The 25,570-nt window shown below is 43.5% G+C and overlaps 1 protein-coding gene across 11 annotated transcripts in view; it reads right to left on the bottom strand.

Moving 5' to 3' along the window:
- Window positions 1–25,570, bottom strand: part of xdh (xanthine dehydrogenase) — a 100,037-nt gene that overhangs the window by 18,386 nt on the left and 56,081 nt on the right. For 8 of the 11 annotated variants that reach the window (XM_059982751.1, XM_059982752.1, XM_059982753.1 and 5 more), the window contains 10 exons: window positions 25,396–25,522; window positions 23,754–23,873; window positions 21,408–21,504; window positions 19,385–19,509; window positions 17,471–17,604; window positions 16,635–16,722; window positions 16,464–16,550; window positions 13,250–13,441; window positions 11,289–11,434; window positions 3,768–3,849 (listed from right to left, as the gene is read on the bottom strand). In XM_059982751.1, coding sequence (XP_059838734.1) covers window positions 3,768–3,849; window positions 11,289–11,434; window positions 13,250–13,441; window positions 16,464–16,550; window positions 16,635–16,722; window positions 17,471–17,604; window positions 19,385–19,509; window positions 21,408–21,504; window positions 23,754–23,873; window positions 25,396–25,522 — 1,198 coding nt within the window. Of the gene's footprint in view, window positions 1–323; window positions 1,414–3,767; window positions 3,850–11,288; window positions 11,435–13,249; window positions 13,442–16,463; window positions 16,551–16,634; window positions 16,723–17,470; window positions 17,605–19,384; window positions 19,510–21,407; window positions 21,505–23,753; window positions 23,874–25,395; window positions 25,523–25,570 lie in introns of all 11 variants that reach the window. The other 3 variants (XR_009514458.1, XR_009514457.1, XR_009514459.1) reach the window with 2 other exon arrangements.

The following is a 25,570-nucleotide window of genomic DNA, read 5'->3' as shown; positions in this document are numbered from 1 at the left end:
AAGTGGTGTCTGTAGTGTGGCTGTTGGCATGGTGTTGGGTGGGATGTGTGGGTCAGTGTGTGTGTGGTCAGTAGCGGGATATGTGATGAATTTCCACAGAACTGGAGATTTCTGACAGTGAGTGGTGGGAGGGGCCCGTCATACTCCTTTGTCACACTTTTCAGGTGGCTCTGGAAGTCGAGCCCCAATAACACAGGGGCACACAGTTGAGGCATGGCCAGTAATGTAAAGTCTCGATATTCTGTGCCCTGCACCACTAGTGTCACTACACAAACCACCCCCCCCCCCCGCGACCCAGAAGCCATGGCGACCCTTTGGCTTACCGGCCGTGTCACAAGTCTGCAGTGTTGAACCGTGTCCAGGTGGATAAAACTCTCCGTGCTGCCCGTGTCAAACAGGCAGCTAGTCCTGCGCCCCTCCACCAGGATGTCCATCATTGACCTTGCGAGCTGGTGTGGAGCGCTTTGGTCGAGGGTCATGGAGGGCAGAGTTGAATCGCTGTCTTAGTCCGGCGCAGTGGGGTGCCCGGTAAGCACCCATGGGTTGTAGGCGGTGCGAGGAGGCACCGACCAAGATGGCGACCCCCATGCCTCGCACGTGGCACTGATCGATCCCGCTCACAGTTTGGACTTTCAGGCCTTGGCGAAGTGGCCCTTCTTTCCGCAGCTGGAGCAAGTCGCTTCTCAGGCCAGGCAGCATTTTCGGGGGTGCTTCTCAAGTCCACAGAAGTAACACTTGTCGGACTCGCAACTGGCAGCAGCCATGGTCGATTCGCCAGCAGGTTGCGGGGTCTTCACAGACTCGGGACTGGCAGCAGCCGTGGTTGATTCACTGGTGGGTTGCGGGGCCTGCGGCATCCACGAGGCCGGCGGGAGATCGCGCGCCTGGAGAGCATCAGAGTTGTGCAGAGCGGCCTCCAGCGTGTCGGCCAGCTCAATTGCCAAATGTAAGATAAGATCGGCGTGTTCCAGCAGCCGCTGGCGTACATACACTGACCTGATCCCTGTGACGAAGGCGTCTCTTACTAGAAGCTCTGCATGCTGTTCGGCCTCAGCCCCCGGCAATCGCAGGCCCGCACGAGTGTCTGTAGGGCCCAGACAAACTCAGTGACTCAACTCTCCTGCCCTCTGCTGCCGCGTCGCTAAGCGATGTCATACCTAGACGGTATTGTCTTCTGAGGACACTCATCACGCTGTCGTAACTCGGCTGGTCTCTAATCATCGAGTAGACCCGTTGACTGACCCTGGAGAGGAGAACTCTGCGCTTCGCGGCGGACTCGGTCACTTCAATCTCCTCTGGGTGTGATTCGAAGCAGGCTGGCCAGAGTTCCAAAGCGTTGCCGGGCTCAGGTGTTCGCGGGTCGATGTCCAATTTGTTGGGTCTCAAAGCAGGCTCCATGCCTTAAAATTACTGCTAATAAATTAATGCACTATCAATAACTCCAGAAGACTGGAAGTAGAGTAAATACCGAAAGGCTTTTATTAGCAGTAAAATGGACCACGTCCATGCTGGATGACTGCCCTGGACTGTGGGAGGAGCAGTGACACAATCACCTTTATCCAGGGGTCTGTGGGAGGAGCCACAGGAGTGGGGCATGTCCAGACAGGTATACATGGTTTACCACACCTTTATTCAACACACCCCTCTCTTTCTTATTCTCTGACCCAAAACTAACTTGTTTCTCTCTTTTCCAGTTCTGACAGCGGGTCCCAGACTTCAAATGTTAACTGTTTATCTTTCTCTGCAGATGCTGCCTGTCCTGCTGAGTGCTTCCAGAATGGTCACTGTCACAAGCCTTTCCTTCCTTTCTGCTGGATCTCCCCATTCCTCCGCCATTCGTTGTATCTCGAACAGATCCCACTTCTGATGAAGGGCGCCTGACCTGAAATGTTAGTGCTGTCCCAATTACCACATGTGCATGTGAGTGGGTGGTTATTGAGGACGTCAGGGTCACAGAGAGGCCATGCTAAAGGAGCAAGCGGCATGAACTGTTTTATAAATAAAAACCCACCTCCCATAAGCCGCTGAGAGTTTCCAGCATTTTCTATTTTAATTTTGATTTACCATAGACTCAGTGTCATAGAACACACACCACCAGGCTCAAGGACAGCTTCTATATGGCTGTTATAAGATTATTCCACAGTCCCCTTGTATGACAAGATGAATTCCTAGCGGCACAATGTACCTCGTCATGACTTTGCACATTATTGTCTGCCTATACTGCACTTCCTCTGCAACTCTGACACTTCATTCTGTACTCCGTCATATCAGAATAAGGGAGGATCTCAGTGATAGAGTGGATATGGACAGGATGGTTTCAATAGTGAGAGAGTCTACGACCAGAGGGCACAGCCTGAGAATAGAGTCATACCCTTGGCAAAAGAGATGAGGAGGTATTTCCTTAGCAGGGGCAGGGGTTCCCAACCAGGGGTCCATGGATCCCTTGTTTAATGGAATTGGTCCATGGTATGAAAAAGGTTGGGAACCCCTGAGCTAGAGGGTACTGAATCCATGAGTGTGTTCAGTTTAAAGCAAAGGGTGCTAGCTTCTTAGTTACCAAGGGCATCAAAGGTTCCAGGATGAATGCAGGAGATTGGCGTTGAGGGGGAAAATAAATTAGCCATGACTCAATGGTGCAGAACACTTGATGAGGTGACTGGCCTAATCCTGCTCCTGCAGCTTTTAACTTAACATCTTTTCCTTTGTACTGCCTCAGCGTCATGATGTATTGAAATAATCGGCATGGGTGGGATGCAAAACAGACAGTAATAAATAAATGGATCTACTTATATAGCATGAGAACAAGCCTTTCATCATGCTCACCAAGATGTCTGTCTAAGTTAGTCACTTTTGCCTTCCATGCACCTGCACGTGAGTGTTTTAAATGCTATTAATGTACAGTACCTGTCTCTACAGTGCCATGTTGTGCCATTGGATAAGAGAGCAACTGCTTTCCCATTGTAGTGAGATTCCCAGTTAAGACCACGTGACACTTAATATTTGCCCAGCATGGTGGGGGAGACCATGGAGAAGTTGAAGGCTGAGGTGATGAGATATCTGTTAGGCATTAAGTTCTTTATTCCTAGACAGAGGATGGAAGACACCCACTTTGGGGTTCTAGGGTGACAGATGAGGTTGATGTGGGAATCATAAACTCTTCCACAGATAGAACAGGGAGATGAGGTGGTCCATTTCTTTCACCCCTTGAGCACAGCCTTTATGTACACACCATGCATGACTCAGCTTCTCAACACTAACCCATGGCTCCTGGTCCTTTGCCTCCGTCTTGGCTTCCTGCCTCTCTCTTGCCTGCACTGCCATCGATGGTGGGGTTGCCAGCTCACAAGCCCACACTCAGCACAGTCCACGTTCTCAGTTCCTGACTCTGGTAATGCCACAGTACATCACCGATTCCAGGCTCAGACCAACCCTCCACCCTCCATTCCATCACTGCCTACAGAACTGAGTCAGCAAAGTAGGGATAAGGTACCGATCAGCCATGATCTTTGACTAATCGCTTAGGTTCAAGGGGCTGAATGATGTTTTCTGATCAAAGTTAGTCCTGATTTTCCCCTTTCAGATGCTGCCAAGCCTGCTGTGTATTCCAATGTTTTTTTTTCTCTAATGATAGTTTCAATTTGTTTTTTTTTATAAATCGCATGGTATTGCAACACTAGCTCTTGGCTTATTTTTAACCCCATCCTCGTACCCCACACCCCTCCCATTATCAATGTCCCCCCCCACCCCCCATCCTCACTCCGTTTTACCTGGTTCAAAAACTTAGCAGTGAAGCTTATTCCGAACATGGTTGGAATAATCGCCAGTCCTCTCTTCTTCCAGCGATGCTGGCTGGTGTAAAGATCAAAGGGACAGTTAGTTCTCACATGATATACTGGAAATTAAATCAGAGCCAAATTTATTATCTTACAGCTTACATTGTGGAATTTGTTGTTCTGAGGTAGCAGTACATGCGCAAAGACAAAATCATATAAATTGCAAAACTAAAGAATGACCAAAAAAAAAGGAATAATGAGGGTTCATGGAATGTTCAGAGATGTGATGCTAGGGGGGAGGAAGCTGTTTCTGAATCATTGAGAGTGGATCTTCAGGTTCTTGTATTTCCTCCCTGATGGCAACAAAGAGAAGAAAGCATGGCCCAGAAGGTGAGGGTCCTTAATGACAGGGTGGGTTGTGCCTGTGATGGAGCTGGCTGAGCCTCTTGGGATCCTCTGCATTGGATCCCCCATGCCAGGCTGGGATGCAACCAGTCAGAAAGCACATCCATAGGAATTTGTGAGAGTTTTTGATGACATATCACATCTCTTCAAGCTCCTAATGGAATAGAGCCACTGGTGTGCCTGTTAATGAGGGCATCAATATGTTGGGCCCAGGATAGATTCTTCAAGATGTTGAAGTCCATGAATTAACCCCACTGACCTGGTGGATCTGACAATTCAAATGTTATTTTTTTTGCAGACAACGATTAATTATCTCCTTGTATTGTATATAATTACTTATACACAAGTAACTATTTTTATGACCCTTCTTGGCTATATTATGCATAACAGTTTGATATGTCTTTGGTGATTATACAAAGTATAATTCTGGAAAGCTCTGCATTAAATGGCTAGAATTTTCTCATTAGTTATCTTTTTAGTGCAGTGTTGAATAAGTATTTTTAAATTGGATTATAGTCATCAATGGTATTTTCTTGCATTTTGGGTATAAAATAGCAAGGTGTCATCTTCAGACTGTTTTGTCTTCAAGTAGTAAGACTCCCTGTCACTGTTCTGTTTCTGTTCTCTTTGTTCTATCAACTCTTAATAAAACAATCATGAAGCAAAATGTTTTATGCCTTGTTCTTGACTTCTAAAAGAACCCTGGACTTAAACACCAGAATCCATCAGCTTTGGCACAGTCGGCAGGATATTCCAGAGTTTAAAATTCATTATATTCAAAGCCAAAGGAGGGAATTTTTAGCACGCAACAAAAGCAGTAAGAACTGACACTGTTTCTCTGTTGTCTGAGGTAAAAAATAAGCTATGGCTTCAAAATCAGGATTGAGGACTGTTACATTGCTATTTAAAAGAAAAACAGCTGTGAAAATATTGGTTGCAATCCATTTGCTCCTTACCTATTCAATTACAATCTATTTTGGTCACACAGTAATCTATTTATGGTACCTGCTGAGTATAGTGGTTATACAAATCTCTTTGGTCCTAACCTATATGGTTACGATCTATTTGAGTACCTGGTGAAAATAGTGGTTGTATCATCTATTTGGTTGTAACCTAATTAGTCACAATCTATTTGCTTGTTGAACCAACCTATGTGGTTGTGATCTACTTGGTAGCTGGAGCAATCTATTTGCTATTTGATTACATTTTGTTAATATTTTGAGATCTTGGTGAAAGTGATAAAAGTATGTACGAATTAAGATCAAATTAAAACAATGGCCAAAGTTGTGAAACTCACTAGGGACTCTTACCTGAAAAAAACATCTCTGTTTGATAAAATGAATGAAAAAGCCTGGATGAAAAATTACCAACAATGTTAAGTTTATTAAGAACAAGTAAGCATGTGATGAGTACAAGAAGATGGCTGCAACTGATTTAGAGGTAAGAGGGTATGGTCAGTTTGATCGAATATGTGAGCGACTGAAAGAGCTAATACGGCGAGTAAAATCTTGTACAACAACAGCATGATAGATACAGGAAGAGATCTAAAGAGCAAATTTTTGCATTAACCAAGTGAGTGGAAGAACAACATGATAATTCAATCGAGGTGCAATGGACAAAGTTTCAAAGCGAACTGAAGAAATGTAAGAAAGCGCAGTTGCGACCGCAAGTAGGTGCTCCTGCTGGAGACACTAGTATTCCAGGACGGACATGACACGAACTCTACAGCGGTCCCTGGCAGCTCAAGTGAGAATGACAGTGTTCTAATAAAGGCCAGGAGAGTAAAGACACACAGGATTAAAGGTAAAACCATTGTTAAAGTATGGATAAGCTAGTGGCAGATCCATCAAGTATTGCTCAACCACTGAACAATCTGCTGAAGGACAGTAAAGTTCAGACAATCCTATGGCTTTTAATGAAAAAGTGCCTCAAACTTTAAAGTGACATTGTGTACTGCACTGGCATTAGGAATTCCTGATACACGTAAATCATTTACCCTGTATATTAATGAGAAACACATGATGGCAGCTTTAATTCAAGAACATAGAGACCAACAGCATCCTGTTGGTTATTACTCTGCTAAAGATCTGATTCTATATACGGGTGGCTCCTTACTGACCAAGGGGGGATTTTGGATGGCTGGGTGGGCAGTTGTTTCTGAAACTGAAATGCTGGCATCAAGAAGCACGGTTCCTGATAGTTCTGTGCAACAGGCAGAACTGAAAGCTTTGATTGTTCATGGCTTTGGAAACAGACAAAGAAGGTTTCTTATGGCGGTAGGATATTCAATCAAGAACAGCCAACTGATACAACAACTTAGGGATGTTACACAATTGTCATCAGAAGTCGTTGTATTAAAACGTAAAAACCACACTAAGATGATGACAATGAGGAGCCGTGGAAATGCACTTGCGGATGAAATTGCAAAAGGCAGCACAGGGAGGAATAAAAAAGATAAAAGTACAACCAAAAACAAACACAGTCAGGCAAAGTTGAACTCTGTATCACAGATGAACTTGTAAGGTATCTGAGTGATGCAAGGTCAATGCTTTAACCAGGAGAAGTGGTCTTGAATGGAGAATGGTGGGTCGTTAAATGCCAAATATGTATGGAGCTGTGGCACTAGTCATAGACTTGTAGAGCCAACTACACTGCTTTCTGATCCAGTACAGCAAATACACTTCCTAGGACACATTGGAGTGCAAAAGATTATTGACAGATTCTCCCAATGGTGGTGGACATAAACTCGACAAATGTTTGAAAGATGCATGACATGCCAGAAAATGAATCCTGGAGCAGCGGAAAAGCTACCATAATTAAGTGGTCCTGCCCCATCTGGTACATTTTTACTTTTACTCGTGGACTGCATTTCCTTACCAAAGTGTTAGGGTCACTCAGATGTGCTGGCAATAGTAGTTAGACTTTCAAGATGGGTGGAAGCTATTTCAACAGGGAAAGCCACTGCTAGAGTCACAGCAAAAGCTCTGATCAATGGCTATATTCCTGGATGGAGGTTGCCACGTTACATTGACCCTGATTAAGGAACACATTTCACTGTGAGTATTTGTCAGGAATTATGTAGACTGATGAACATTGCCCACATCGTCCAGAGTCATCAGGATAAGTCGAACGAATGAATGAATGGAATCTTCAAACAATGATTGTCTAGGTATAGTGAGGAAGGCATATCATAGCCTATGGCTCTTCCTACGATATTGTGAAGCATCCGAGCAACCCAAACAAGAAAAATAAAGCAAGTCCATTTGAGATCGTAACAGGACATTCTATGTCACTGATGAGAACCCATGATCTCAGAGCCTGATAAAATGTACACATTGTGGCAGACGGCTTGGTTAACTATTGTGTGAAATTAACCCAGGCTGTCCAGTCTGCTTCTCAACCAGTTTCTGCCACTTGCAAAGACTAAACTTAAGGAGGACACTTTCTAATTCCTAGCATAAAGGTTCTGATTAACAAACTGCATAAGGATCCATGAGACCATAAGTTATAGGAGCAGAAGTAGGCCATTGGTCCATTGAGTCTACTCCACCATTCAATCATGGGCTAATCCAATTCTTCCAGTCATCCCCACTCCCCTGCTTTCACCCCATACCCTTTGATGCCCTGGCTAATCAAGAACCTATCTCTCTTTGCCTTAATTACAATCAATGACTTGGCCTCCACAGCCACTCGTGGCAACAAATTCCATGAATTTACTACCCTTTGACTAAAGTAATTTCTTTGCATCTCTGATCTAAATGGAAGTCCTTCAATCCTGAAGTCGTGCCCTCTTGTCCTAGACTCCCCTACCATGGGAAATAACTTTGCTGTATCTAATCTGTTCAGGCTTTTTAACATTCAGAATGTTTCTATGAGATTCTCATTCTCGTGAACTCCAGGGAATACAGCCCAAGAGCTGCCAGATGTTCCTTAGAAGGTAACTCTTTCATTCCTGGACAAATTCTCGTGAATCTTCTCTGAACCCTCTCCAATGTCAGTATGTCCTTTCCAAAGTAAGGAGCCCAAAACTGCACAATACTCCAAGTGTGGTCTCACGAGTGCCTTATAGAGCCTCAACATCACATCCCTGCTCTCATACTCTGTACCTCTAAAAATGAACGCCAACATTGCATTCGCCTTCTTCACCACCGAGAGGTTAACCCTTAGGGTATCCTGCACAAGGACTCCCAAGTCCCTTTACCTCTCTGTATTTTGAATTCTCTCCCCATCTAAATAATTGTCTGCCCGTTTATTTCCAACATTGTATTTCATTTGCCACTTCTTTGCCCATTCCCCTAAACTATCTAAATCCCTCTGCAGGCTCTCCGTTTCCTCAACACTACCCGCTCCTTCACCTATCTTTGTATCATCGGCAAAGGTAGCCAGAAATCCATTAATCCCATAGTCCAAATCATTGACATACATTGTAAAAAGCAGTGGTCCCAACACCGACCCCTGTGGAACTCCACTGGTAACCAGTAGCCAGCCAGAATAGCCCTTATTCCCACTCTCTGTTTTCTGCTGATCAGCTTATGCTAGTAAGAATAGGACAGATGGTATAAAAGCAAAGATAGCGTGCAGTTGAACTGTTAGGAAGGGCAGCCAGCAGGGTAAGTATCAGTGCATTTGGGATGCAGAACCAAAAAGGGTATCAAATACAGCACTCAAAGTGTTATATGTATCTCAATGCATGGAGTATAAGAGATAAGGTGGATGATCTTGTTGCACTATTACAGATAGTCAGGTATGATGTTGTGGCCATCACTGAATCGTGGCTGAAGGATTAATGTAGGTGGGAGCAAAATGTCGAAGGATATATATTCTATTGGAGGGATAGGAAGGTAGGCAAAGTTGGTGGCATGGCTCGGCTGATAAAGAATGGCATCAAATCAGTAGAAGGATGTGACGTAGCATCAGAAGATTTTGAATCTTTGTGGGTTGAGTTAAGAAACTGCAATGGTAAAAGGACCCTGATGACAGTTATATACAGGCCTCCAACAGTAGCTGGGATATGGACCACAGATTACACCAGGAAATAGAAAAAGGTGTCAAAAGGGCAATGTTCTGATAGTCATGGGAGATTTCAACATGCAGGTCAATTGGGAAAATCAGGTTAAAAATAGATCTCAAGAGAGTGAGTTTGTTGAATGTCTAATAGATGGCTTTTTCGAGCAGTTTGTCATTAAGCCTACTAGGGGATCAGCTATACTGGATTGGGTGAGATGTAATGAACCAGAGGTGATTAGGGAACTTAAGGTAAAAGAACCTTTAGGAGGCAATGATCACAATATGTTTGTGTTTAACTTGAAATTTCATAGGGAGAAAATAAAGTCTGACGTAGCAGTATTTCAGTGGAGTAAAAAAAATTACAGTGGTATGAGAGAGGAGTTGGCCAAAGTAAATTGGAAGGAGATGCTGGCAAAGATGATAGCAGAGCAACAATGGTGTGAATTTCTGGCAAAAATGAAGTTGCAGGATAGATATATTCCAAAAACAAAGAAAAACTCAAATGACAAAATAGTGCACCCATGGCTGACAAGGCAAGTCAAAGCTAATGTAAAAGCAAAAGAGAAGGCATACAACAAAGCAAAAATTAGTGGAAAGACAGAGGATTGGGAAGCTTTAAAACCTTATAGAGAGCAAGTAAAAGACTCATGGGGAGGGAAAAGATGAGATATGAAAGCAAGCTAGCAAACAATCACAAAGTGGATAATAAAAGCTTTTTCAACTAAATAAAATAGAAAAAAGAGGAGAGTGAAATAAGAACGGCTAGAAAATGAGGCTAGAGAAATAATAATGGGAGACAAGGAGTTGACAGATGAACTAAATGAGTATTTTGCATCAGTCTTCACTGTGGAAGACAGTAGCAGTGTGCCAGAGGTTGAAAGGTGTGGGGGAAGAGAAGTGAGAGCAGTTTCTATTACAAGGGGGAAGGTGCTCAAGAAGCTGTAAGAAAAGATGTGCTGGCATTGGAAAGGATTCAGAGGCAGTTCACAAAGATAATTCTGGAAATGGAAGGATTAACATACAAGGAATGTTTGATGGCTCCAAGTCTGTACTCACTTTAACTTAGAACGATGGGGAGGGGATCGCATTGAAACTCAATTGTTGAAAGGACTAGACAGAGAAGATGTGGATAGGATGTTTCCCATGGTGGGGGAGTCTAGGACAAGAGGGCACAGACTCAGGACAGAGGGGTGTACATTTAAAACAGAAATGCAGAGAAATTTCTTTAGCTAGAGGGTGGCGAATTTGTGGAATTTATATAATTACTTAGATGCAAGTAACTGTTTACTATGATTCCTAGTGGCTACAGTAAGCACAACAGTTTAATACACCTCTAGTGGTTATACAAATTATATTTCTGGAAAGCTCTGAAAGCTTTGCATTTAGCGGCGAGTATTTTCTTATTAGTTAACTTTTTACTGCAGTATTGAACAAGTATTTTCAAATTGGATTATTGTTATCTATGGAATTTTCTTAACTTCTGGGTATAAAAGTAGTTGTTTTATGCTAGTTGTTTTAGATTCTCTCTTTAGAAGACTCTCCATCACTGTTCTGTTTTTGTTCTCTTTGGTCTATTAACTCTTAATAAAACAATCATGAAGTAACAAGTTTTATGCTTTGTTCCTGACTTCGAAAAGAACCTTAGATTTAAATACAAGAATCCAACATACCTGTCAATAAGGATTGGTGTGAGTTCACCTAATTAAACCATGGAACCTTGGAATGCAGCATACAAAAGAGACCATGGCTCATCGAACCCATGGCAAATGAATCAGGAGCTAGAGACCATTTGGCGCTTCAAGCCTGCTTTGCCATTTAATAAGATTGTGGCCAATCTGATTCAACTGTGTATGCTGGCCCACCCCTCCAAGTACCCTCTCACCCCTTTCTTCATATAGCACCTCAGCAATATTCAAAGATTCTTTTACCACAAGGAGCGCTTAACCCCTTCTAACTCATTCCATCAGCAAATTTGATCAATTCCATTTGTTGCCTCATATCCTTCAATTTGCTTTGAATTCTTTCACCAGCAAACTGCTTGTAACTCAAGGGTTGAAGTAAAGAATAATGTTAAAGGGACATACGCCAAAACTTCCACCAGACCTGTTAAATGCATCCACTGCCTTTCTTCTGCTCTGATAGGACGAGCCCACCATGCACTCATCCCAACATTTTCCAATATTCACATCTTCCATCTTTTGATTGAAATGGGTGGTATCTCCTTCTTGGTAAAGATTCAACTTCCGTACCTTGGGAATGGAAAGGAAAGAGGTTTGCTTTGGATAAAGTAACAGAGGCTGACACGTAACATCCATGAACACTGGGATACGGGTTTGTGTCTGCTGCCCAACTAATTAAACCAATGAATGGGTATAACAAAATCCAGCCTTCAATGGAGTGTCAGTGTCCAGGACATTTGATCCCATGCTGGAGAAGTACAATGAATGGACTGGGATTGTATCTGGGGTGTCACACCTCAGGTGAACCATCTCCTCCATGTCCACGGGCAATGCATGCCAAATTCCAACCCTATCCCATATAAAACATTATTCATCACTGTGTCATTCTCAGTTCTCTTCCCTTTTACAGCTCTGACCTCTAATCCTCAATTCCCCCTCCAAAAGAAACAATCTTTCCTAATCTGCCCAGACTTAGCATATTTTGTACACTTCCAACAAATTCCCCTCATCCTTTCTTCCTCTAAAGAAAATACTCCTGGGCTTTCTATCTTCTAACTATGCTCCCTCATCCTGGACCCACTCCTGTAAATCTTTCCCGCACCCTTTCCAATGTCCTTAACAAAGTGACCAAACTTGAACACAATAGTCCAATTAAAGCCAGACTAAATGTTGAGCAAGACTTCTCTGCTGTTAAATATTTCATGAACTTATTGATAAAACTCAAAATTATGTTTGCCTTGTTTTGAACTTTTTTTCACCCGTACTGATGCCTTCTGCACACAATCACTCACCCCTCTGACCTTGCACTGCTTTTACAATCCTTTGATTCTACATTATCTCTTCTCATCTTTCCTTCCAAGGTTCATCACCTCACATTTCTCTGCATTAAGCTTCGTCTGCCATACAACGGCTCGTCCACCAGCCTATTTACAACCTTCTGCCATCACTGTCTTCTTTGCACTGAAGCTTTGTGTCATTTCCAAAGTCAAAAGTTGAGGCTTACAACTTGTTTCATCCCAGATTCTGATATTAATGGAGTTCTCGCATGGGTTGGTGGGAAACACCATGATACCCTTCATCCATTCCGATAAAATCTCATTCACCTTAACCTATTGTTGTCCATTAGCCAACTTTGTGTCCATTTTGTCGACATCCCTTTTATGCCATCTGCTATAACTTTGTTCATAAGCCTGCTATGTGACATCATATCAAAAGTCTTCTAACTTTTGACAGTTGTCAAACAACTGTCTTCTAACAGTTGTCCAAAACTCTATCCATTACCACATTCAAAATTAAATTAAGATGCTTCAGCATGATTTTCCCAGAACATCCATACTGGCCTGCTTTTACTAATCCATTTATATCCAGGTAACTACCAGTTCTGAATGAGTTCAATGTTTCTAAAATCTTTAACATCGCTGAGGTTTAATTGGACAGCCTCAGTTTGCTGGATTATCCTTACACGCTGCTGTTGAACATTTGCAACTTCCCAGTCCTCCAGACTCCACCTCCGCATCACAGAAGCATTCAACAGAATATTTGTTGGGGGAGAGGGGAGTGCGAAGAGTTGAAATCCCACTTGGCTATCTGATGGGTGTGACAGTACTTAAAACCCCAGCCAGTGAGTGGAGTAAAGGGAATTAAAATCCTGCCTAGGTGCAATGCAAACCTATGTATGATCCGGGAGAATTTAACTCAATAACTGAACCTTACTGCTCCATCCTGGGATTTTGCTGTACTGTAATGCTCCCACCAAGCATTCACATGATACAAGGTGTGATTTTGATTCTCATGTGGATTTTGTGAGCTATCATCCAAGCCTGGGGCTTCAAAGGCCCTACCTCACTCTCCCAGCAACATCAGCACCATTCCCTCACTCCATACTTGCTCTGCAGGGAGTCCGCTCTTCTGGATAATAGCGTCCATCCAACTCTCAGCCACCATCATCCCCTGAGGGCCCCCGAATCCGCGGAACGCCGTGTTGGAAGATAGGTTTGTTTTGCAGATGTAGCCGATGCCTCGAATGTTTGGAATTTTATAACAGTTCCCAGCGTGAAAGAAAGCCCGTTCCAAGACCTGAGGTGGGGGGGGAGATGGAGAGGGGTGTGTGAAAGAGGGTGGGGGTGTGGAAGAGAGGGGGTGGGAGAGGGGAGTGAGAGAGGGGGTGGGAGAGGGAGTGAGAGAGGGGGTGGGAGAGGGAGTGAGAGAGGGGGTGGGAGAGGGAGTGAGAGAGGGGGTGGGAGAGGGAGTGAGAGAGGGGGTGGGAGAGGGGGGGTGAGAGAGGGAGGTTGGGGGAGAGGTGGTGCGGGAGAGGGTGGGGGAGAGGGGGTGGGGGAGAGAGGGGATAAAAATCATTATTTTATGGTTCCCTCAGTAATCCTGTTAACAAAATAATTAACCCAACATGTGATTGCAGCAGGGTAAACCTGCTTGAATCTGCTCCCCATTGAATCATAACATGCATGCCTGATCTACCAATTCCAATAATATCCTGACCTTTGGAATGTAAAACTGAGCAGCTACTGTTCAACAGAATGGTGAACTGCAATTCCAAGTGAAGAGGTTACTCTGTCAGTCTAAAATGTCCAAATCCTTTATCTGCTGTACTTGTCACCTAGTTCCGGCAACCCATTTTTGCTCTGCCTACGACTACAAAAACTGCAGAGAATTGTCGACACAGCTCAGCACATCATGGGAACAACTCTGTCTACACTTTATGGGCTCCAGTAAAACAGCCAATATAATCTTTCTTCTCCCCTTTCCCACTGGACAGCAGATACAAAGGTCCAAAAATCATGTACCACCAGGTTCACAGTCACCTACTATGTCTATGACAACAATCACATGCCTAACTACACTGGTCTCATTTAACAGTCATTAGCCTTTTATATCTGGGCATTCAAGGGGGGGTGGGGGTCACTGAAATATTTGTTAAGTGTTCTGAGAGGATATACTCCCACCACTGAATTACACTGTCCCAGATTGCAGGCACCATCTGGTTGATTTTTATTTTCTCAAATCCACTCTTACCCCTTCTGCTTTTGTATATCTTTGTTATGGGGAGAAGATTCCGACCATCCACACTGCTCCATCGAGTTCCACTCAGCTCCTCCATTCAAGGAAAACATACATAGCCTATGCAGTCTGTCATCATAGCTGACACTTTCTATCCAAGGCAATATCCTCATTAATATCTCCTACCCCCTCTCCAATGACTAGAACTACACACAAACCTTCAGTTGTTGTCCTACCAAAGTTATATCAAGTTATGATACACCTTCCAAGTTCTTGCATTCTATATCCCTGTTAATGAAAGCTAGCAGCCTGTATGCCTGCTTTACCACCTTATCTTCTTGTGCAGTCACATTTGGAGATCATCCACAGGTCTGACTGCTCCTCTCTACTTCCTAGATCCTCACCACTCATTGCATATGCCCTACCCTTACTAGCCATCCCAAATTGTTTCACCTCACACTTATTGACATTAAAAAAGCATGAGGTTTGGGGTATTTGGAAGCATGTAACAAAATAGGCCAAAGTCAGCAAGATTTCCTTAAGGGGAAATCTTGGCTGAAAACCATTTGGAGTTATTTGGGAAAATAAACAAGCAGAATATACAAAGGGGTATGTTGTTTACATGAAAGGCCTTTGACAAAGAGCTGCACATAAGGATGTTAAAAAAGTATTTATTTAGCTTTCATAATATGGTATTTATTTATAATAAACTATTACAGGAAAGATACCAGAATGGATTGAAGTTTGGCTGACTGGTAGGAGGAAAAGAATGAGAATAAAGAGGACCATTCCTGATTGGCTAGTGCTGTTCTTTTTACATTATATGTCAATGATATGGTTGACAGCTGTGATGGCTTTGTGGCTATGTTTGCGATGGTACAAAGATTGATAGAGGGGCAGATAATGTTGAGGAAGCAGTGAGTCTGCAGGAGGACTTGGACACATTAGGAAAATGGGCAAAGAAGTGGCAGATGGAATGCACTTTGGTAGAAGGAATAAAGCCATAGGCTATATTCTAAATGGGGAGCAAATTCAGAAATCAGAGGTGCAAAGAGACTTGAGAGACCTCATGCAGGATTCCCCAAAGGTTAACTTGCAGGCTGAGAAGTGGTAAGGAAGGCAAAAGCAGTTTTAACAGGTCTAAAATATAAAAGCAAGGATGTAATACTGAGGCTTTATAAGATATTGGTCAGACTACACTTTAAGTATTATGAGCGGTTTTGGGCTCCTTATCTAAGAAAGGCTGTGCTGGCTTTGGAGAAAATCCAGAGGAGGTCACAGGAATGATCCCAGAAATGAAAGGGTTAACAAATGAGAAGAGTTTGATGGCGCTGGGCCTGTACTCACTGGAATTTAGAAGAATAAGGGTGCATCTCATTGAAACCTATTGATTTTTAAAAGACTTAGGTAAACCGGCCTTGGAGAAGATGTTTCCTACAGTGGAAGAGTCTAGATCCTGATGGCACATGCTCAGAACAGAGGGATGTTCCTTAGGAACATAAATAAGGAGGAAGTTGTTCTTAGGCAGATGGTGGTGAATCTGTGGAACTCATCGCTACAGTGCCTATATAGGCCAAGTCATTGGGTATATTTAAAGAGAGGTTGATAGGTTCTTGAGAAGGATATTATACCTGCCATGATGGTTGGCGGAGCAGACTCGAAGAGTCAAATGGTCTAATTCTGCTCCTATGTCTATGGCCTCATGGTTTAAATGTCATCAGCATTGCTTTGCTCAAGTTACCAGCAAATCAATAGAATTCTGTAACCTAAAACTATCCTTCTCACTATCCACAACACCATAATATTTCATAAACAAAATCTGTAGTCTTTCTATAAAGTCCCCCCTTTTCACCTTTTGCCTTTTAAGTCTCTTCAGTTTTCTTGTGTTTCTAATGTTATGTGCTTGTGATGCTGCTGCAAATAAATTACTTTGATTTTTTTTTCTCCACAGGTGCTGCTCAACGAGCTGAGTATTTTTTTTCTATTAAGTGCTTTTATTTTTGTCCTGAGTGGAATGGGTTCTAGGTCAGTTAAAAATAAAGCTCTACTTCACTGAAAGTTTGTGTATCTTAGTCTAACATACAGCAGATGAAAGATCCAGGGTATTTCCTGCATTGCAGTAGAGTGCGAGATCCACAGCCATGATTTTCCCACTTTTCTGGTACCCAACCTGAAAGGAAAATACAGGGAAACATTCCATGAATAGCAAGTGAACAACTGCAACGACAATTCTCTTGAACTGCTCAAGCCTTACCTTATAGCGTCCCAGAAAAGGATTTCTTCCCCCACTCACCAACATGTCTACATCACGACTAAGTGCACATCGAACGGGGCGCTTTGTCCTGTCGGACAAGAGGGAAGATGAGAGGAGATGAAGCAGGACGAAAGCGAGGCCATGAAACCTTTCCCATTCTCACTGTGAATGGTCAAACTTCCCAAAAAACAATTAGTCAGGAGCCGAGCAGATTTGGCAGGGCCAAACACTTGGTGTTCATCAAGTTCTTTGACTTCCCTTTCAACACTGTTCCCCAGAACATAGAGTAGAGAGGCAGAACATGCAACCCAAACGTTTCTCCCACTATTTATGAACCACATGAGCCACTTCCCACTTAATGTTCATGTATCCGTTCCATGCCCAAATCCATATTTATTCATCCATTGTACTGGGGATCACCAGAGCATGGTCATTGATACTGATCAGCACAGGGGTACACCTTGTAGAGCTTCTGCCTCACAGACCCAGAGACCCATGTTTGATTCTCAGCTCCAGTCCGTTAGTGTAGAAGTTGCATATTCTCCCTGTGAATGCATGAATTCCACACACCCCCCACCATGTGCTACATTTTCCTCCCACATCCCAAAGACCCATGGGTTGGTAAATTATTTGGCAGGTGTAAACTGCCCCTAGTGTGTAGATGGGGAAGGCAGGGAGGGTGGGGAGAAAGAGAGTTAGTACGTGCAGGGTGCTGATAGAATGTCAGATTAGTATAATCGAGTCCTTGAATATCAGCATGGACTCAGTGGGCTGAATGGCCACTTCCCTTGCCATATGCCTTTATGAAGCTGTATCACTTGCGTGCTAACACGTACTTGAAAGCAGCAACCGCCACCACGTTCGACAGTAACGTGCTGCGTGACTCCTTCCCCCCAAAGCCCCCTCCGAGCCGCTTCACCCGACAGCAAATCCTATTGGCAGGGACACCGAGGGCTTTTGCAACAAGGAACTGCAGGAAAACAGCAAGAGGCAAACAGAATTAACACCATGAGGTATATGCACCCCACCCCCAATTCTGATAAATTGAATCCATCTGGAAGATCTCCCACTGTGCAGTCAGTGCCACAGTGGGACAGCCGGGAGAATCACTGCTCCAGACAGCCAGTGCTGTCTGTGTTGAGTTTTCATGTTTTCTGTGTGACACCTACATTTCCTCCAAGTGCTGCAGTTTCTTCCCACATCCTAAAGACATGCAGCTAGTGGATTAAAAGGCCTCTGGAAGTTGTCCCATGGATGGATGGGTACTTTATTGATCCCAAAGGAAATTACAGATTCTCAGTAGCATTATAAGTGTATAGATATAAATATTAGAAAAAAAGTAGAAAGAATAAAAGATAAGTTACCACAAACAGTCTAACAGGAGGGGTCATCACTTCCCCGGTTATAGGTTGACTCATTATAAAGCCTAATGGCCGACGGTAAGAATGACCTCGTATCGCGCTCTTCGGAGCAGCGCAGTTGTCTTATTTGTCTTTTGTCTTTGACATAAGAACTTGGGAATGTGAATTGAACACTTAAGAAACATCTGGACAAACACTTCAGTTGCCAAGGCAAAGAAAGCTGTAGACCCAATGTGGATAAATGAGATTAATATAGACGTATGCAATGGTCAGCATCAACGTGGTGGGCTGAAGAACCTGTATCTGATCTCTACAACTCTATGAACACCAGTCAGTTTCAGGGAAAGTTAGTGAGGAAAAGAATTTCTCTCTGAGCCAGCAGAGACTCAATTGGCTGAAATTACCACCTTCTTTGTCATAAAGCAAAACATGATCTACTTCTACATTAACTAATCTCCACTTACATCACATTTCCCATAATTAACAATGGTTTCTCTGTAAATAGTCTTCCTGATTTTAAACACTGGATCTTTATAAACCCTCCTCTGCTCGAAACACAGTATCCCAGCTTCTCTACTCTATCCACATGTGGTGAATTATATGCCTGTCTGGACACGCCCCCTGCTGACTGCTCCTGTGGCTCCTCCCACAGGCCCCTGTATAAAGGAGATCTGAGGCCTGACGCTCGGCCTCAGTCTCCAGGACATTGTATGATAGACACTCACTCCTGGTTCCTTCTTCCAGTCAAAAAAAGCCGATATCTCGCCTTACATCTCAGTGTGAGTTATTGATGGTGCATCACCACATAAACCAGGGGCTCCCAACCTTTGTTATGCCATGGACCCCTACAACTAACGAAGCGGTTCACAGATCTCAGGTTGGGAACACCTGACGTGAGCAAAGTTCCTCATCCTCAGAATCAATTCAGTTGAAACCTGCTGCTCCCCCTCTAAGGCCTCAATATCCTTCCCAAAAGGGTGGCTCCCAGAACTGGACATTATTTTCCAGTGTTTTAAAAAGATTCATAAAGTCTCTACTAGTCTTTCAACACACTGTGCATATGAACCCTGCTCCCTGGATCACTCTGTTCTTGTGCTCCTTGTGGAACTCACTCACTAACCCACACATCTTGAGATGTGGCAAGAGACCTGAGCATTCAGTGATCCATTTAGCTGGTTAACGGGGGAACAAAGACAGTGGTGGTGGTCAGGATGGACCCAATGTCTCTGGAATGGTGAGGCATCACTGACGCCTGCAATCTATCAGCACAGACCAGGAACTGAACTGCGGGGTCACTCATCACCGTGACCCAGTGTCTGCAACGGTACTGAAGTAGATTGTCGGCTGGGGCCGACTGCATCGATACGGTAATTGGTCAGAAGCACCTGCCTGTGTTTGTGAAGGGCTCTGTGTTGATGAAAAGAGTTCCATTTCCCCGTCTTCACCTCTGGGCACAGCCACTGTGCAGTGTGTCTCCAGGTAGAAATGCTCCTGGCCTCCAATGTACATCTCCCCTGTGGAAAAACTGTGATGTAAATTTGACGCTGCCACTCGAGGGAGGCATGCCTCTGACAGAGAGTAACCTTGCAAATACATCTGCACAGTAGACAAAGGCAAGGAACTAGCAGCACAGTCATAGAATCATAAAATCATACTGAAACTATTTAAACTGCCTACTCCCATCAACCTGCATCAGGACCATAACCTTCCATATCTCTTCCTATCCATGCCCTGATCTAAACTTCCCTTAAATGTTGAAAGCGAGCTCACATTGCATTACTTGTGCTGGTAGCTCTTTCCACACTTTCACTACCATCTGAAAGAAATTTACACTCATGTTCCCCTTAAACTTTTCATCTTTCACCTTAACTATGACCTCTGACTGTAATCCCACCCAACCTCAGGGGAAAAAGCCTGCTTGCATTTACCCTATCGATACCCCTCATAATTTTGTATACCTCTATTCGATCAAATCTCCTCTCAATCTTCGACATTCAAGGAATAAAGTCCTAACCTATTCAACCTTTCCTTATAAATCAGGTCCTCCAGACCCAGAAACAACCTTGTAAATTTTCTCTCCGCTCTTTCAATCTTATTTACATCTTTCCCATAGGTAGGTGACCAAAACTGCACACAATACAACACAATCTGCTTATTTGTAGGGCCTGGGAGATAATAAACACATGTAGATAGCCTAACATATAGGTAATCTGACCACATCGATTAGATCCCAGTCTGTAATCACTTCTAAACATTCATTATTCTATATAAACACCCTAACAGATTTACCGTGGGGAACATTCGAGCTGGCTGCATCACCATCTGGTACGTGGGGGCACCTCACAGGATTGAAATAAGCTGCAGAGTCGTAAACTCAGTCAGCTCCGTCATGGGAACTAGCCTCAGCAGCACCCAGGGCAACTTCACGGAGCGATGCCTCGAAAAGGCAGCATCCATCATTAAGGACCCCCATCACCCAGATCATGCCTTGTTCTCATTGCCACCATCAGGGAGGAGGTACAGCAGCCTGAAGGCACAAACTCAGCGATTCAGGAACAGCTTTTTCTCCTCTGCCATCCTATTTCTGAACGGATGTTGAATCCACGAACACTACCTCACTACTTCATCATTTCTATTTTTGCACTACTTAATGAACTATTTAATATACTGTGTATATATATATATTTGCTGTAATTCACATTTTTAAGTATGTATTGGATTGTACTGCCATTGCAAAGACAAGGCATTTCATGACATTTGCCAGTGATATTAAACCTGATTCTGATTCTGAACCCATTGAATAGATGTCAGTCTGTAATTGCTCCCAGGTATCCATTATTCTATGAACAGAAACAATAGTTGCAGTAATGCTGAGACTGTGGTAGCCTTGCATAGGAACTTATGCAATGAAGACTCCTCAGACAAAATCAGATAGGGCCTCAGGTACAGCAAATGAGTCAAGACTTGTCCTGCTTTAATGACTTGTGATGGAGGTAGGTTTCCATCCTCTGCCAAGTTTGCAGCTTTCACACAGAGGGTGGTGGGTATGTGGAACAAGTCGTCAAAGAAAGTGGTAGAGGCAGATACAATTAAACTATTTAAGACATTCGGACAGGTAATGAGTAGGAAAGGTTGAGAATGATATGGGCCAAACACAGGAAAGTTGTACTGACTAGGATAGGCATCTTGTACATCATGGGTGACTTGTGCTGAATGGCCTGTTTTTATTCTGTATAGCTCTATAACTCTATTAACCTCCTGAATCTCTAAACAATACTTCAACCTTCATTCAATTGCACTACCATTTTTTTCTGCTTTTAAACCCCTGACCAATCTCTTACTCTCAAAACACTAAAGATTTGACAAATAGTTTTCTCATGAATTCAGCCCACATCTAAAACTAGCAACACACCTTCAATGATGTCATCAGCTTGTCTAAATCCTTGTTCGATGTCTCCATTCTCAAGTCTGAATGGTGGCATGTGGAAAGATTGGTGGCTGATGGCTTCCTGTTTGGGAAGAGATCTCTGGTCATGGCTTAGAAACAACAGAGTCATAGAAAAAGTCATGAAACAAGCCTACTCAGAGGAGTACAGGATGTATAGCAATGGGTTAACACTGTGAAGTATTGATTATAGAAATATTCCCCAGGTCTTTCTTTCTAAACATTATAAGACTATGCATGTGCCTGTCTTAGGTAGACTCATGAACAATAATTGATAGGTGGTAATCGGTTGATTATTGCCTCATGCACTGAGTTACAATGAAGACCTTTGTTTTGCACACCATGCGTACACATCGTTTCATCATATCAGTGCAATGAGGTAGTACACAGGAGAAAAAAGTAACACAATGCAGAATATAACAATCAAATTGCAGAGAAACTGCTGTACAGGCAGACACAAGGTGCAAGACCATAAGGAGCTAGATTGTGAGGCCAAGACTTACCTATCCTTTCTGCAGAGCTGGGCCATTTGACCAAATTGTTCAATGCTAGTAATTTCCCATCTTACCTTACTAGAGCCTCCCAACATAGCAAATACCTTTTCACAAAAAAAAATTCTATTTAATTTTAACAATAAATTATTTGCTTTACACAGTTGTGTCATGTGAAATGCTACTTATCTACTTAAAATCTACTTATCTGATCTCATCGATAGATGTTCCCAGTTCCCTGAAGAGATTTCCATCAAATTGACCTAGGAGGTATTGCTGTAGAGGAAGTATAGTGGGCAATTGTGTCTTTGTAGGTGCAATGGGCAGGTTTGTCTATGAATGGACAATAGGTAGACGTTTATAAGGAGGAACATTGGATAACCATGTCAATGGAGGGACAACAGGTAACAATCATGGACAGACAATGGTATTTACAGAGGGATAATGGCCAATTGGGTCCTCATGTCCCTAGAGCGGGACTTGAACTTGCAATCTCCGACTGGAGCGAGAGAGACAATCCCATGGGTTTATCTGCTGAAGACCATTTTATCACTGGAGTTTGATTCCACCCCTTGAGTCAATAGACATGATTTATAAAACCTCACCATGTGGATTAGCATGAGTTTGCTAAACAAGATCTCTTAACTTTGGTGTTACTGTGTTCAGTTTTAATCACCCTGCTAGAAGAAAGATGACATTAAGCTAGAAAGAATGCAGAAGAGATTTATGAGAATGGCCCTGGAATTCGAGGATCTGGAGTTATGGAGAAAGGTTGAGCAGCCTAACACTGTTCATTGGAGCATAGCTGAACAGCAGGAGGGGATGTTATCATACATAGGTTTATAAAATCATGAGGGCACAGATAGGGTTAATAGCTAGTCTTATCTCAGTGTTGGGGAATCAAGGCCTGAGGGGAGAGATTTAATAGAAATCTGATGGGCATTGTTTTCACCCAGAGGGTGGTCAGTAATGGAATGAGCTGCCCGAGGAAGTGTTTGGGGCAGGTAGAATAACAACTTTTGAAAGGTACTAGGACAGGTACATGGACAAGGAAGATTTAGAGGGATATGAGCCAAATGCATGATGCTGCCTGGCCTGCTGTGTTCCACCAGCATTTTGTGTGTGTTGTATCAATCACTATTACTCTGGACTGATTTGATGACCTATAGACTAACCTTCTCGGACTCCTTACAACTCATGCTCGCAGTATTATTTTTGTTTACATGGTTTGTCTCCTTTTGGACATTGGTGTCTGTCTATGTATCGCTTTTCATAAAATTCTACTGTATTGCTTTCTTCTTGTAAATGCCTGAAAGAAAATGAATCTGAAGGCAGTGTATTGCAAGGTATTTATATCATGATAATACATTTACTTTGAACTTGGTAAATGGGACTATCTCAGATGGGCATCCTGGTCAGCATGCACTAGTGGATCTCTGTCCTATATGACTCTCTGACCTGACGCCGCAGACACAGCAACGACAGAGAGAGGAGGAAGTCAATGGTCATGGACGTTAGTTCTGGAAAACAAGAGAATGTGTCTAATCGAGGGAGAGACTATGGGTGCAAGGTCACAATGAAATGTGGATGGATGAGGAGCAAGGACACTGAAGGCCAATGGGCACTTCAAAACTCCGGTCAACCAGAGAAAAATAACTTGCTTCAATCACCACAACTTGTAAAGTTTTGGTTTGATTGGCTTTTATCTTTGCATGCTTATCTTCTCAATGTTGAACAGTGGCCTCAGGAGTAAATGTCAGTCATCCTGCCTGTTATATATGTGGGTGAAATCACAATATTATAACATACATAAGGTAGTTACCTGAATAGTGATGATAGGCTTTAGCTTTTTGTATGTGACCTTCACTGCCTTTGCAGCCATCTGGGCATGAGCCTCTGTGTCAGCAACAACTGCCCCGATGACGTGTCCGACACAAGTGACCTACAGAGTGCACAGAAGCAACACCGAGAGCATGAAGCACTCACACACGAGGAACAACCAGCTATCCTGCATCAACTCGTAAAGCAGTGCCCACCCAGAGAACCTGGGTGCCACGATAGCGCAGTGGTTAGCGGAATGCTATTACAGCCCGGGGCGTTCCGGGGTTCCGAGCTTAATTCTGCCGCTGTTCTGTAAGGAGCCTGTACATCCTCCCCATGGAATGTGTGAGTTTTCCCTGGGAGACCCGGTTTTTTCTCACAGTACAAAGACGTACTGGGCAAGTTACTCGGTCATTGTAAGTAGTCCAGTGATTAGGTTAGGGGTAAATCAGGGTTTGTCAGGGGTCAAAGGGCCTACTCCATGCTGTATTGCCAAATAAAACATCAAAATTAAAATTAATTCCAGCCCCAGCCCCAAGCTCACTGAACTGTTAAAGACTGAGTCAACTTCAAAATCACTTTCTGCCTGTGGGGAAAGGTAGTGTCCATTTCCTTCCATTAATGAGCTCATGATGTGAAACCTGAGGTATGAGCAGGAACTGCTGGAAAGCCCATAATTCCAGGGAGATTCCTGCCTCGGTGATGGGATTTCTATGAATGTTCTGGCTGCCTTACACAGCTATTGTCCTTTTCTCCCACAGCCATACAGATAATAGCTTTTTAATGGAGCCAGATGTCCACTATAAAGTGTATCACTTCTTTACACTGAACATCTCCCCTCTCCATTCTGAGTCCTGATGCAGTGCTTCTAACCAAAACATCAACAATTCCTTTCTGTCCCACAGATGCTATTCAATCCAGTGAGTCTTTTCAGCAGGCTGTGGGTTGCTCCAGTTTCTAGCATCTACAGTCTCGTGTGTCTCAGTGCTGAGAAATGCTCAGCACTTTAAAAAGCACTTGAGGGAAAAGAAACAGAGTTAGTGTTTCAAGCCTCTGAACTTCCATTAGCTGTAGAAAAGTGTTGCCATGATTGTCAAGCTCAGTGGTGAAATCAGACCGGCCCAGATGGAGCACGTGACAAGTACAGAGACAGTATTTCCATCTGACCGAAGGCACAAGAGACTGCTGATGCTGGAACCTGGAACAACATGCTGGAGGAACTCGGTGAGCAGAAAGGAATTTTCAAAATTGTGGGTCAAAATCTGAAATCAGCACCAGGGTTTTGACCCAAAACTTCATCAATTACCTCTCTCCCTCAAATACTGCTTGACCCACTAAGAACTTCCAGCAGAGAGCTTGTACTCTAAAAGATTGGGTCACGCTAGGATCTCCGTAGCTGCCCAAAGAGGAAGTGACATAGAATCCTGTGTCACTACCGTCCACACATCCTGGAGACCTTCCCCCCCACAGCGGAAGTTGGGTATTTCCATTCTACAGTTTCATGAAGATGAAGACCGGGTGTGGAATGGGATGGGGTGGGAGTTGGACAACCCTCTGTGCATAAGTCACAGCCAGGCATGAAGTTTAAGGGTTACTCTGTGATATATGAAGGAAAACTGTTGTCGGCACTGATGGTCACTAACTTCACCGTCTGCGAACACAGTCTCATCCATAGCTATGTGTCCAGTCACATTGCTTCCTGGGACGTCTTCGGCCGTGAGGAAACAGGTGACTCCAGGAACCTTCAGGGCCTGGCTGCTGTCAATTGAACTGTAAAGAAAGATGGAAAAGCAGACTGATTCATGCCCAAGTTTCATT

The sequence above is a fragment of the Hypanus sabinus genome, chromosome 10 (genome assembly GCF_030144855.1).
Source record: "Hypanus sabinus isolate sHypSab1 chromosome 10, sHypSab1.hap1, whole genome shotgun sequence".
In the NCBI taxonomy this organism is placed as follows: domain Eukaryota; kingdom Metazoa; phylum Chordata; class Chondrichthyes; order Myliobatiformes; family Dasyatidae; genus Hypanus; species Hypanus sabinus.
This window is presented reverse-complemented; position numbering and strand designations above follow the sequence as displayed.